The sequence below is a fragment of the Semicossyphus pulcher genome, unplaced genomic scaffold (genome assembly GCF_022749685.1).
Source record: "Semicossyphus pulcher isolate SPU_LCO1_2020_fin unplaced genomic scaffold, fSemPul1.0.p SCAF_6, whole genome shotgun sequence".
Classification (NCBI taxonomy): Eukaryota; Metazoa; Chordata; class Actinopteri; order Labriformes; family Labridae; genus Semicossyphus; species Semicossyphus pulcher.
In genome coordinates, this window is record NW_027211737.1 from 7,922,176 (window position 1) to 7,936,694 (window position 14,519).

At 40.7% G+C, this 14,519-nt stretch overlaps 1 protein-coding gene across 1 annotated transcript in view; it reads left to right on the plus strand.

Annotated features, from left to right (window-relative positions):
- fbxw8 (F-box and WD repeat domain containing 8) overlaps positions 1 to 14,519 on the plus strand; it is a 25,488-nt gene continuing 10,969 nt past the window's right edge. Inside the window, exons 1-7 of the mRNA XM_069683726.1 lie at positions 1 to 582; positions 669 to 773; positions 3,554 to 3,718; positions 4,220 to 4,308; positions 8,549 to 8,706; positions 8,786 to 8,982; positions 9,363 to 9,581. Of these exons, the coding sequence (XP_069539827.1) occupies positions 85 to 582; positions 669 to 773; positions 3,554 to 3,718; positions 4,220 to 4,308; positions 8,549 to 8,706; positions 8,786 to 8,982; positions 9,363 to 9,581 (1,431 nt within the window). The 5' untranslated portion in view covers positions 1 to 84. The remainder of the gene's footprint in view (positions 583 to 668; positions 774 to 3,553; positions 3,719 to 4,219; positions 4,309 to 8,548; positions 8,707 to 8,785; positions 8,983 to 9,362; positions 9,582 to 14,519) is intronic.

Consider the following 14,519-nt stretch of genomic DNA (forward strand, 5'->3'; position numbering starts at 1 on the left):
GCTAACCTCAACTGGTACAGAAATCTAAACAAAATATACGACACCGATTTCTAACACTGTGGAGTTATATTTTGTTAACTATGAATGAGAAACATGGCCGACGACGAACTTGATGCGTTCAGGAACCGTTGGAAACAAGAGTTAACGAGTCAAAAAGATGAGCAGCGACTTATTTGTGCTCCTCCTTTCTGTGATGCTTCTGGCCAGTCAAGCCAGGGGGATTTAAAAAATAGTTATTTTGAAGACTCAAAAAATCTCATCAAGGCCTGTAGTCCTTCAAAACCAGAAGAGGAGGATTGTACTAAAGTGAAAGGCTGTGTTGGTAAAGGAGAAGGAGAAGATGCTGCAGGGTCCGAGGATCAGCCTGAGTATGTGTCCATTGCACGTAGTTTGCTGGATGGGAGGACCAGTCCCCTGCTGGGCAGGATTCAGGAGGAGAGAAACAAGAGAAAGAGGCAGTATCATAACATGACTGATGTCTGCAGATCATCCCTGCAGCAGCAGCAGCAGCAGCAGCAGCTGCAGCCTCAGAGAAAGGTTAAGAAAGACGAGGAGCTGGTGGATCAACTCATTCAGGATCTGGTGAGGATGAAGATGATGATAGAGTGGATTCTGGTTTATTTCAACCTGCACATAATTTAATTTGTGTGTTAATTCTTTTTTTGCAGAATGAACTCAATGACATTCCTTTCTTTGATATTGAGCTGCCGTACGAATTAGCTTTGAAGATATTCCAGTATCTCAACTGTACTGAGCTCGGCAGATGTGCACAGGTAAGCTGCTGCTGTGGGGAAAGTATTCTTGGAAAGAGCTTTACATTTTGGAATACATGATAAAGTAGCTATAACTTAAAGGACTCAGCCTTAAACCAAATGAAAACAAAACATAAGCAAAAACAGAGATACAGCGTCCCTGCCGTAGTATTAGGCTAAACTCATACAATTTCAGAATTATTATGAAGGCTCACAATATGAAAAAGAATAATAAATATCAGTTATTTGACACTTATAGGTTCACTTTTCACTAATCTCAATTTCAAGCTACTCTGGAATCTGCTGCTAAACCGTCAGTTTCAGCGTGTGTCTTTCCCTTTTTGCACTGATATTAAAAATGTAATATATAATATAACATATACTGCAGAAAGCAATGGGATTATTTAGACGTTTTCATATCACATAGTTTGTCTAGTGGAACGCAATCTGACTCCATACTTTACTGAAGCAAGTTGCGATACGAAGAGACTAAACAGGCTGCCCTCAGGTGTCAAATCGATAAGTTCATTAAGCTATCGCCTGATTTTTACCCTAAATCTTAATTTTAATCTCCAACTTTAAAGACCAAATTTGACATTGCTTCTATCAGATAATTGAAAAAAAAAAAAACGTATTACTTTAAATCTTTATTTAAATCTTGGCTTGTTTCTGTATTCCCTCGTCCGGTCACCACCGTGGGTCCCCTAGTGTCCGCTCCTCGCTCACTGGCCCCGTCCTCGACCTGAAACACTCATGAGCCTTGAGGCTTGCGGACACAGGAAGGGGGGGCAGGCGGAGTAAGGCTTCCCTCTGTGATTCTCGCCCACTGGCTTCCGTAGGTCTTCCGGCTCCCTGACAAACTTTTTACTACTCACTTAGTTTTTGTTGTCCACTACTTAGTCCCTGTGGGAGTCTCTCCTTTTACCTCCCCAGCTAAAGAGGGTCGCTAAGGGGAACACCGGAACCTTCGACTAGCTCTTCTCTCCGTCTGAAGAACCTGTAATGGTCCCTAGCTTCACAAAACCTAACAGTTATAAGCTTTTAACCTGGCCTCAGCCCAGGGAGGGGCCCTAATCTTTGCACTCAAGCCATCTCAGACAAGCGTTTGTTGTTCCACTTGTGAGTTTGATTAATAAACTCCTGAGCTTCACAACTGTGCTCCACACATCTGTTTAAAAGAACCCAGTGCTTCACACACACCCTCAACTATGCACTTGGATCTGTTTAAAAGATCTCAGTGTCCTACACACCTCTAAACTACACACTTGTCCAATAGGCTCTCGTACCATGTGACTTTATATCTCAATATTTAATAAAATTGTAGTCACAATTCCAGCACTTGAGTTTGTTTAAAAAACTGTCATGCTGTATGACTTCGCAAGCCAGTTGAGATCTAGTTGGAGTCTTGTGAGAAGACTGGTGGGCAGCACGAGATGGCTGCTTATATACTGTAAGGGGAAGTACCTAACATCCCGTCCTCGTGCAGCACGCGCGTGAACTGACCTTTTTCTCCATGCAGAACAGTTGAACAGTCCGTTCTTGGGCACACGCATGTGACAAGAATGCATCAGGACCTTGCACCTGCACTTCATCAAGTCAAGCAAATGCAATCATTTCAGAAAGTAAAATCATGAGCAAACAACCTTCTAAGCATATTTTGGTAGCTTCAACCCGTCAGATGACTTAAAGCATCGGTACAATTCTTCTGGAGATTCCCTCCTTACATCATTTGTTTTAGGCCTTTCAGTTTCTTCAGTTTGTTTTGTAATCAACTGTTGATGAAGATTCAATAATACAATTTTATAAGCCACCCCATCCTAAAGACGGCCTGTCCAAAGGACGTATGAAACAGAACTTTATAATTGAGCAACTTCTTCTATTCATTCAACATACAGTACTCTCAGCACTGCCTACGGCAGACGAGCCTGTCTGCTCGTCATTAGAATTGGTGAAAAGTGTATGATAATGTTAAATAGTATTATTTAATAAAGTTACATGTTTAAAAAAAGCAGCCTTTTGATTCCCTTTGCATATTCATATTAGTGCCAAAGCGGTGCACAATCCACATTATACGGTCTGTTTTATTTCCAGGTCAGCAATACCATCTTTGATGCCATATTGGTTAGTTTTTTCCCCTCTAAAATCGGTCATGATTTAAGCCAAAATATACCCATACTTGACGGGCTCTAAAAACACACACATCACACTCTTACTTAGTTTCCAAATATACGTTAAATTCCCTATGATGGGTCCCAAACCAAAACAAAGAATCACTTCTTTAGACCAACACTTTCTGCAACTTTTGATAAGGTTGTAGTATGTGACTATTTTAACGATCTACGGTGGACTAACCTGCAGCTTGAAAACTCCTCCCCTGATTTTTCTGTTGAAAACTGATGAGAAATCTTCTTCTGAAGATGAAATGACAAATGACAATTCTTAAATGCAGGAAACTTGCTCTAATACTGTTGGTCTCTCTGGTCCCATTCCTGTAAAGCAATCACACTCTGTACAGCTTGTGTATTTCAGGTGTTTCCATTCTCGGTTGTGTAGTCCTTACAGCAACAGTTACCTTGCACTACCCCCAAACTTACAGAATTGCTGAGACAAGCTTTATTACCTTACATGACTTAAACGGTATAGATTAGCAAATTACATTTTGTTCTGCCGTCCTACAGCACATGGTGCAGAGAGTCGATTTGGCAGTCAGCCGGGCTCGTTAAGCACGAATAAATCAAGTGAGGCAAGCTAGTAATGTATGCTGACTCAATCAGCAGTAACACTGTCCAACCTCCTCCCAGGTGAGCAGGGCATGGAGAGTCCTTGCAGAGGACAGCGTCCTGTGGTTCAATATGTGCAGGAGAGAGGGATATCACCAGGAAGCCAGCGTGTCTGACTCCCCCTGCTGGAAGAGCACGCTCAGAGACTGCAGGAACTCGGCCAAAACCGTGTGCTGCAACTGGAAGGTGAGCTCGAGCTGTTCTTCTGTGGGAAATCAGAATGATATTTTTCACCCAAATACACCACCTATGCTGGAAAGTGACTGGTGAAATGGATGCACAATTAACCTTAAACATCTACATGTCAGTGGCTTAATGGACTGTTAAGTTCTGTTCAATTTATTTCAGTTAAATGAAATTAAATCCAAAGGGGCTTTATTTCCATCAAATCAAAAAGAGGTTGCCAAAGCAACATCGTCATGTTTTTCATCCCCAGTCTTCATTAGAGTTTTAATCTAATAAAATACAATAATGAACCTTTAAAAAATTTGATTTTAATATGAAGACACGCAATGATGGAAACCCACTCTTCTGGTTAAATTAGGACCAAAAAATACTTTTATTATGGAAAGCAAACCTGTTCTTTAGTGATATATAACTGTTCTACTTTCCACAGGAAACATCATTAACTGAATCAGTTTTGTGGCTGGAACTTGTGTTTTGAGCCTGTGTATATTTTCTGCGTAGAACCGAGTTGGATCCATCAGCCAGCTGCAGTTCGAGCTGGGGAAGGTGCTGTGTGACGTCAGCGCCTGTGACAACTTCGTCCTCGCTGGGTGAGTTTCATGGACCCAAGACGCAGCTCTCTGGCATCTGATGTGTGTCACTTGCGGACTCTGAATTCATCTGCATTATTTGTAATATGTCACAGCCCGGCTCAGGGGAGGGACAAGAAGGAGAGGACCACACATGACTTTTAACCAAAGATTTATTTAACCAAAGATAACTCGAACACTGCCTGTGTTAAACGTGTTTATCAGTAATAGCAGTAATGTCCAGTGGGCTGAATGAGTGTAACTGTCGTGTGAGAAACCAAGGAAACTAAATAAAGGAACAGTCTAACCCAAACAACAAACCATATGTCCAGGAAGAGCGAGAGAGAGACTGGCTGAATCCAGCAGCTCATATAGCTGAGGAGCAGCAGACACAGGTGCAATGATAGGATGATTGCACTTCCTGGTTCTCTCCTAATAAAAGAAATGACAGCACCACACAGGAAGCCAAGAGGGTTGTCACACTTATTAAAAAGTAAAATGGAGAACTTGATCGTAAACACTAACAGCCAGCACGGCTAGCAGTTAAATTGCACCCCTGCAGCACCTGCTGGACCATATCAATGCAAAACTAAGAGAAGAAAAATCTACATTTATTCCTGCAGAGGACTAAAATATGCACAATTTCAGTTTTCAAAATGTCTCATTCCTCCTTTTATATTTACTTTTTTAAAAAGGTTTAGTGCAAAGAGCCTCAACTAATGTCATGAACGAAGTAAGGCATGTTTTTTGTAGAGTTGATTATTTAGAATGAAACTGAAGAATAAAGAGGAAAGAGAATTTGTGAGCGTGGCTTCAGAAACAACCCTGCATGGACTGATTTGTTCGGGGGGGTGATGAACATTTTTATGATCATAAACACATTTTCAGGCAGCAAACTGAAACATCTGACGGGTCACTGTGTAAATTACTGCCAGCATCAGCAAGAACTGACACAATACAATATTGATCAGATTTGATTTTTAATAATGCTGTTCATTGTTGACTCTGACTAATGGCGCCACTAATTGCGATAGTTGGTGAGGGAGGAGTTTATAAATAGCAGCTTAACTAAACAGCTCTGAAATAACTGAGACAGTGATAGATTGTGACGAACCGCAGGAGCCGGATCGACTGCCCATGAGGAGCTGTGCAGCGTCTCCGGGGAGTGATGTGATTAGATTCCCCTCAGTCCTGCTGTTGCTCAGAGGAGAAGAAGACGCTGTGTTTATATCTTTGCACGTTAGCAGAGGTAGGAAAGGCAGCACTAACAGTCCTGACAATAAATAAAGCACTCTGCAAACTGTGGAAATCCTCTTCTTTTATGCCATTGCTATTAACAAATCGACAACATCAATACTTTTCCCGTCATTGGTACTTAAAGGCTCTTTTAGCAAAGTGAATTTGTAAAAGAGAAAAGAATCAATAGGGATTTAAAGTAATGAGAATGATTCAATCGCATCCACAAAAATCTTGTTAGGAACGAGATTTGGCATTTACGAGGCAACAGGAGACATCGGCCTCATTAACCCAACAACTCTGGGAGTCACACAGCGACACAAAGGCCAAATCTGTCGAGACTGGCAGGAAGATCGTCGTCTGAAAGTTTCCTGTACGTAAAAGTTTTGACAAATGACTTGGATCACGTTCAGCACCCTCGTCCTGTCGAGGCGACGTCCCAATTAATTGAAAGTGTGTATTCCTATTGTTTATTCCTTGCCAAACCCCGCGATGCAGAACTCACACTCAAGCGGGGGTACACATGTACACCCTCTGTCACACTTGCTGTCTCTGTGTCACACACTCTGGCTGCGAGGCGGATACTTGCTCAGACATGATGGTATCTGTGGAGGTGGGAACGCTGGCAGTTTGACGTCTCCTACAGCGAGAGCTCGTTGACTCGGGTAAAGAGAGCAGAGAAGCCAACAGAGGCTTGTTGAGTGCGGGGCTTTGTTGTTACTTGAGGATGGGCGGTAAAGGCATCGCTTTGTCACTAAAAGGTGAAAAACACAGGAGGAGGTGAGGATGTTGAAGAAGCCTTTCTGTTGAAGAGATTTCACTAGATACAATTTGACTTAAGGATGCAACTTAAAGTTGTAATCTCGAAGTTCTCAGTTTTGTTCTATTTGGCGACACCTAATGGCGATAAAAGGCAGTTGCGGGCGCATACGTCCCAGATAACCAGATGTCTACGGTCGCTTTCCTTTTCAGACTGTTTGCCTTCATCTGAGCGTCGACTTTGTTTCTTTTTCTTTGGATTTTCACTTATTTTTGAAGTTGTATCTGTAGTCATCCATCTTTTCTTTGTTTGTTCAGCCATAGTAGATTACTGTTTACTCACAACACTTGCAGAGACCGGAAAAGCAGCCGCTTAGCTCCGCCTACCCTCTCTGGCAGACCAACCACTGCTGGCTGATGGAAAACGTGTCACTAACTGGGCGCCGCTTGGGATTTTTTACGCGAAAGTCGTCACCGACAACCAGTCTGTAATACTGCAAATGCAAAGGCTTTCATGAGTGGGTCATAGGCTCAATCACTATTGTGTTACCTCATTCGGCGATAGACTTAACAGACATTTGTTTACATGAAAACCTCCAGATTATTATTATTTTTTTATTTAACCTTTATTTAACCAGGTAAAAGCTTGTTGAGATATAGAATCTCTTTTTCAAAAGCGACCTGGATTTGTCTGGATTATATCTTGAACATCAATAAATCATTATCACAAGTTTTGAGACGTGGGTGCAAACTTAACATTTACTGAGGAAACTGGCAACCTCTGTTGACCTCTACTCTGTGCTGTGAGCCACTGGTTGGGTTGTATTAGAAGGCTGTTGGTTTGCCTTCATAAACAGGGCCTTGTCTGTGACACGGGTAGGTAGAGAACATAGTTCATACAAGTAGAGACGGAGAAAAAGCTTTTAAGTTTCTTGAAGATTTAAAGAGAGAGGAAGTGGAAGAATCAAAGAGAGACATAGAGAGGTATATTTTCACAGTGTTTTTTTCTGTAATCGTTTATTAACATCAAAATAAGTTGCCTATTCCATATTTCCAGAGCTACAATTTTTACATAATACAAAGAGATTTAGAAATAAGAGGGATACCGGGTGTTCAAAAGTAAACTGTCGACAGAGCACGGCCTAAAGAAGACCCGATGAGGGGCGAAACCGGTCGCTGTTTATTTCTTTGATACTGATGTTTTTTGACAAGAGATGCCCTGATTCAATAAAAGCATTTTAAACTCAATCCTTGGCTCGGTGCGAGTGTGCCAGAAGAAAGCCCATGGGCTTCCCCCCTCGACAAAGACATTTACTTTGCACTCTGTTAAAACAGCAACAAGTCCTTGCACAGGAGCTGAAATTGTTTTGGCTTTTCGCTTGAAAAAATGACTCAAACTGATTATCATGAATTGTGACTCAACTACTTAGTGAATAAACAGTTTCAGCCTTGAACACCTACCAACCAGGTTTTTGGGAAACCTGGTGTAAGGTTTGAGGCCTGAGTGTCTGCTGACGGCACCAGATGCTTTTGTTGACTCATCAGTTTGTTGTTCAACAGATAATTATTTGATATCTTTGAAAAGGGATCACTTGTTGAAGGAATTTATAATGCAAAAAATCTCTTATTTGCTTGTTGCAATTTTTTTAATTTCAAAGAATTTGCCTCTTTGTTCTTTTTATTGAAAGAAGAAATTTGACGACTTTAATTTGGACTCTATATTAGATTTAAAACACTATTAACATTATTGTCAGTTGCATACCTACGGTGTTTTTGTTTCCCAGTTAATTTGACTATATTTGCATGTTTAAAAGTGCAACTTAAAAAATAATTTCAGCATTTACCTTATCATAAAGGAGTGGCTAAAGTCATGCATGAAAGGTTTTATAAGTGCATTAGAGATTCCAAAAGTTGGAGCGTTACAGCGAGTGCCTGGGTGGGATAACCTCCTCTTCATGTTGTTGTGACCAGCAGTAAGAGGTGAAATGTCCCCCCTTGTTCCGCCCAAACAACACCCCTGTAATCCTCCAAAAGATCACGTAACAAAGACTTTGGAAAAACAAAATAACAACAAGTCCGGAGAGTGTGAGAGGGGAAATGATTCAGTGGTGAGAAGGTGACGTCAGGTATTCTGAAGAGGCCGAGTTCACTGAGTGCGACGGACACACAGGCGATTATTCTGCTGCTACATTCATGTGCCTTTTTTGTCCAGAGCATATAAAATGTTCATGTAAAGTGTGACTTTGTGTGTTTGTTTGTGTTTCAGGTACACGTCTGGGGATGTGAGGCTGTGGGATACGCTGCACTGGGACTCAACGGCCTCTTACCTGAAGACCAACAGCCTGTCAGCTCACTCTGAGCCCAGACCTCATGTTAGTCACGTGCAGGTTAACAGCACAGTGGCTGCTGCTGCTTATGAAGACGGTGAGTTTGTGCATGTCTGTTTAAATGATTAATAATTATTATAATAAGGAACTAATTTGTTTGAATATTTTGGGTACAGGCTGTGTTGACCTGTGGAGCACAGAGACAGGCGGAGAGCCCATCCACCACTACCAGACCCCGGGGAGGATCCAGGCCCTCGCCCTGAGCCCTGACAGCCCCGTCCTGTGCTCCGCTGCAGGGTGTGATGTTCGGCTGGAGCGTGCTGATGATCGGGGCTACTGGAGGACGCTCTGCCAGACTCGGCTACCCAAGACTGTAAGTTTGATTCCTCATATGTGCGAAAGGCTCCATACTGATGTGTTGTTGTGTTAGATAAGAGGTTGTGCTTGTGACATAGTGATGTAAGCATTTGGCAGCCTCATCTTTTTCCATGTTTTTTGGCCTTTCAGTTTCTTGTAATTGTACTTTTCCTGAGCTTATTAGTCGATTAAAAATGTGGTTGATTTTAGTAGAAACTTTTCATAGATGGCTTTTATACATTTAAAAAAATATCTGATTAATCAATTTAGGGCAATTAGCATTATTTCCTTCCTGATTAAGTTTTGCATTTAATTCATTTGGAAGTCATGCCACACAAAATGCATATAAGAGTCAAAGTGTAAAGTGCCTGTGTCTTGCCTGTGACTGTATTGCAGGTAGAGAGCCTGGTTTTGGTGCCAGGCAGGGGGCAGCAGACCCCACTTGCAGCCCTGGCAGCAGGAGATGCCGTGTACCTGTTGGACCCCCGTGAGGAGGAGCCACGGACTGTCCACTCAGTCTACGGTCACCCCGTCACCTGCCTGGACACCTCTGACTGTCATGTTGCACTTGGAGTGAAGCGCTCAGGATGGGCCATGCACGACGGAGGAAACAAGGTGAGTTAAATGTCCTGTTTTTAAATGTGCAGTAAGTATCTCATTGCTGTTCTAAAGACATAAGTAGCTGTTTCTTTTTGCATTAGGGGATATAACATTTTCACTGGACCAACAGTTTCCTGCATATATTAGAATAAATGGGGTTTATCAAAGTGTTCTGGTCCATAAGCTCGTGATTTGTTGTCATGTGCATTTGTATCATATTCTGACATTGAAAACAAAGTTCACTATGTAGAACTTCAGCATAAGTCAAAAAATACTAACGATTTTTAAGCATCTTAACCAAGTAAATGAAACAGTTTGGCTAAAAAGCGTCTCAAGTCTAAATTCATGACTTTATCTGCTCCCAACATTGCTTCATTTGCACTTTAACATTGTTTAACTCCCAGAACAAACTGTCCCATACTGTCAGTATCCACCACCTTGCAAAGGAGAGGTTGTTAAATTGACATCCTAAATTGTCATTGTAGTTTGCTCTCAGGGCAGAGTTATGGTTGTTATAATTGTGGGTTAATAAAATCACCAATATCTGAAGTAGTTAGAGATCCTAGATCACAAATCAAAGACAGGAGAAGTTAAGGAGGTTAGTTCAAAGCAAATTAATTAGAAAGAAATATGCAAATTGTTGTAATATACTCTTGCAGTGGTGGAGTAACAGTTGTAGTTCAAGTATATGCTGCTAACAGCTTTCTATATTGTTATAATGATTGTCCGCTCAAATGTGAACAGCACCTTAGCATGCTAAAGAATAAAGAATTAGTGTTTGTCTGTTACTTATTTATTTAATTAAAGGAGCAGTTCTCACCTGGAAAAAGCCACTGTCAGTCAAAGCTGGTGTTCTCTGTAATCGATAGAAGCAATAATATGAAAAGTCCCAGTGATGTTGTTCTCTACTGTATGTCAGCACATATAGAACACCTCTTGTCCAATTAGATTGCTTGGTCGGAACTAACTGTTATATAATATTTCTCCTGCTTGTTACTCTTAGTTTGATCCAAACTTTCAGCTGATTTGAATTTTAAACTTATGACAAAGACTCTTCTCTGAATACATCTCATCTGTGTAAATGTAAACTGCGTCTCTTGACAGTGTGATCACTAGTCCTCTGTGTCCCCTCAGACCACTTGACTCCCCTCAGAGATGAATGTGATGTACCTGTAGGGGGTTTGTTTATAGTACAAATAGCTATCTTAAATAGCTACAAGCCCTCATCGGACCCTGCTCCTAATTGCTCCAGCCTTTAAGGGCACTTTGATAAACTGCTGTTCCCCGAGCTGCATCTGTTTGCTTCTAATAATATTGTGTTTCTAAGGACCCTGTGTACCTAATTGACTCTTAAGCCTTTACTTAGAAAGTACAAAGAGCCAGGAGACGAACTGTTCTGTCGGGATCAGGAGGCAAATATGCACAAGGCAATATGCTTTCAAGTTCACTTAATCAAGATGTTTTTGTCAGTGTTTATGGATAAAATAAATTAAGATTTAATTAAAAAAGTGACATGTGTTGCCATAGCAACTTTGAATCTGCTATCTTGAAAACAGCAAGTATCATCCAAGCATATTGTGTGTTTGCAGCACTCTGTGACTGACAGGTTTTTGGCAAAGCGTCTCCGCTGACATCATCCCTGTAAGAAGGGCACAGCTGACACACTGTAGTGTGTTCATTGGCAGCACTAAAGCACCACATAGTGGACCGACGAGAGAGCAGCAGTGAGGGATATAACAGCCCTACCCTATCGGAGAAAAAGCAACATGGGGTTGTGCAGTGACAAAATACTTAGTTTTTAAAATCAACTTATTTAACCATGTTACTAGGAAGATACAAGTGGTCAGGGTGAAACAGGTTTTGAGGTTCTGGTACACAGTGAGAAGAGAAGAAGTCTGTGAAGGTTCTCAGTCATCTAAGTCATGGTAATTCTAGGCTTAATACAAAAGGCAACTGGACTCGGTTTGAAGTTCTTGAAGACGTTTCACCTCTCATCCCAAAGGCTTCTTCAGTTCTAAACACTGAAGAAGAGAAGGAGAAGAGAAGAAATACATTTTACATGCGAAAAGTATGAGCCTTCTGAAATGTTTCTTTATGAGGCTAAATCTCCAGTATTTCTTACAACTATTTAATCATAATTTCTGTATTGGATCAATTGTATATCATTGAGTGACGAATTGATTGCTTGCTCAGCGAATAAATAACTGGCAATATTTTGATAATCATTTAATGTAAGAGAATATTCAAATCATCCTCTGTGTGCACCTCCATTTAATTTGTAATCAATTTAAACTGAATTTCATTTTTGAGACTGTTAAACAGGAGTAGACATTTTTTCACTATGAACTCAGGATAAGAAATAATTAATTAATCCCTGGGCGTTACAGTTGCTCTGACTCAGAGAAAGTATAGAGAGTTAAATGCAAAAATAAAGTTAAATATTAAATAAGAGTTACGATGCAAAAAAGTTATTTACATAAGAGTAAGATCAGCTAGGGAAAAAAAGGATATTTATAGTAACTTTCACACTCTATGACCATCATCTAAACTGAATAATGTTTCTAGATGCAGCTTAATGTAAAAAATCAGACTACAACAGTCTTAATTATTAAAAGCTGCATCTCTTTCATATTAGTATCAGAGGGACCACCGTAAGTAAACATTACAAACTCAAAACATAAATACTTCTGTAGATTAGAGCATTACAAGAGTGCTATAATCTACAAAAACAAGGTTTTTACGTAGCAGCAGTGGCTACATGTAACATGCTCAGCGTTCACAGCGCACATGTCTGTGTCTTTTTTTAATGGCTACATCTAAAACAAATAAACAGTGACCCTCCGTTTTGGGATTATGCCTTCATTTTCTGAACCCAGCAGCGTTATGAATCTAACTTTGTGCAACATGGGTAACATGAAGTTAATACCCACACATTACAGCAGGCCGCGGGACAAAGTTACGTGTGTTGAGCTTCCGATTGTTATCACAAGCAACCGCCAGCGTGTTCTTTCAAAATAAGTGCCAACGCAGTGAGCGTGCAAAGAGAATAGCGGATGCGCTGTTAGATACAGATTAGCCAATATAAAGTGAATTATCAACACTGTATGACATATTTCTATGTTAAAGGCACGCCTCTCGTTAAAAACAACATCACACATACGCACGTAATCGCTGTTCTCAACCTCCGTCACACCACTAATGACATTTTTTTTTTTACACAATTTTTTGGAGACTTTTTATGCCTTTATTTCAGAGGGAGGACAGTGGATAGTGGCGGAAATGGGGGAAGAGAGAGTGGGGATGACACGCGGCAAAGGGCCGAGGGCAGCAGTTGAACCCGGGGCCGCTACATCGAGGACGCCGGTTCCTATGACATATTTAAGACGATGTGATTGATTCAAAATTGGAGAAATGCATCACCAGATAAATCAGTATTATCAGTATCAGTCATTAGTTGCCACCATAATTACAGTTTTTTCCTAAAGTTTTGAAGTATAATTTTATTACTGTCGTTTATATTTCTACTTACTTTTACACCATTTACATTATTTTTTTATGTTTACCTTTTTCCTTATTATTGCTGTTGTACACCCAGCTGTTGAAGGTGTGGGGAACCCTGAACCTGAATGCAAAATATCTCAGATATTTCTCTTCTCATGTGTTAAAAAATGTCTTAGAAATCTCGAGCTGGCAACGAAAATCATTTTTCAATGTAGCCTACATCTAAAATGCATCTCAGAATCCCAATCTAGTTGTGGTGTTATGTTTCTTTATTTGAGCAGGGACAATGCATGAAGAACATTAACCTTATATAAAACAAGTAGAGATGTAACGCACCGGGTTTTAGCAAATAACTATTTTTCGCCTGTAGCCCCTGGCAGGTAAGATAAAAAAAAATAAGACACAGACATTATAAGAGGACTAAAAGAGTGCAAAATACATCCCCCAACCCAGTTACATTCTAGTTTTTATTTTCAGCTTTAAAATGTAAGTAAAGTAAAAGATGAAAGCTTTCTTTGCATTTTATATTTGCTTCATTGTTTTTGTGTTACACAAGCACAGAAACTCTTTCAAACTTTCCTTTGTGGGTTTTAGCAGATTCATTATTAGCATACCTCTCTTACTAATTAGAATATTTCACAAATTTAATTAACCTGTCTGTCACTCTTACAGTCTGTAACGCATCTAACAGCATTTTCATACAGCGGGGAACACAAAGCAAACTTTTTTTTTTCTCAACCTTTAGTTAGAAACATATGCTTCATTAAAATCTGTCAAAACTCACCGAGGTGGCATCCGAGAAAGTAATTTCACACCTTTTTGCCTCACAGAAGAGTGAAACACTTTAATTTACAGCGTTTTGACTTGCATGAACTCAACATCATTGTCGTGGTTTTGTTCGCTTGATTCAGACTCAGCTGAGAATATCACCGAGTTTGTTGAAGTTTGGTTTCTAACGCTGAGAAAAAAGCTGCTTTGTGTTTATGATATAGAAGATGCTTTGTTATATTTAGGCATGCGCTATTGATCAGCTTGTGGCTTTGTCTTCTCACTTTCCCCGTCTTTATTAATGTTCTGTGCGTGTGTGTGTGTGTATATGTGTGTGTGGGCCGAGCCAGTCTCCAGATCCTCATTACTATGTGCCACCTTCTTGCCAGTGGACTGGGTGGGGGGGCACCCAGGCAGACACCCAGCTCGTGGCTGGGCATTCAATACAAGCTGGCATCTCCTCTGGCAAACTCGCTGTCCACTGTAGTCAATCTACCACAGAGCACAAGTGCTGTCTGAAAACCTGTCTGCCTCTCACTGCCCCATGTTGAGGGGGCCGGTTGGATGCATGGAGGTATAAAGGCTTCATGGATGCATGTATGATGAACAGATCTGTAAGGATCAAGACATCAGTCCATCAGGCTCATTTAGACAGTGACACAAAGTTACCAACAGAACATCATC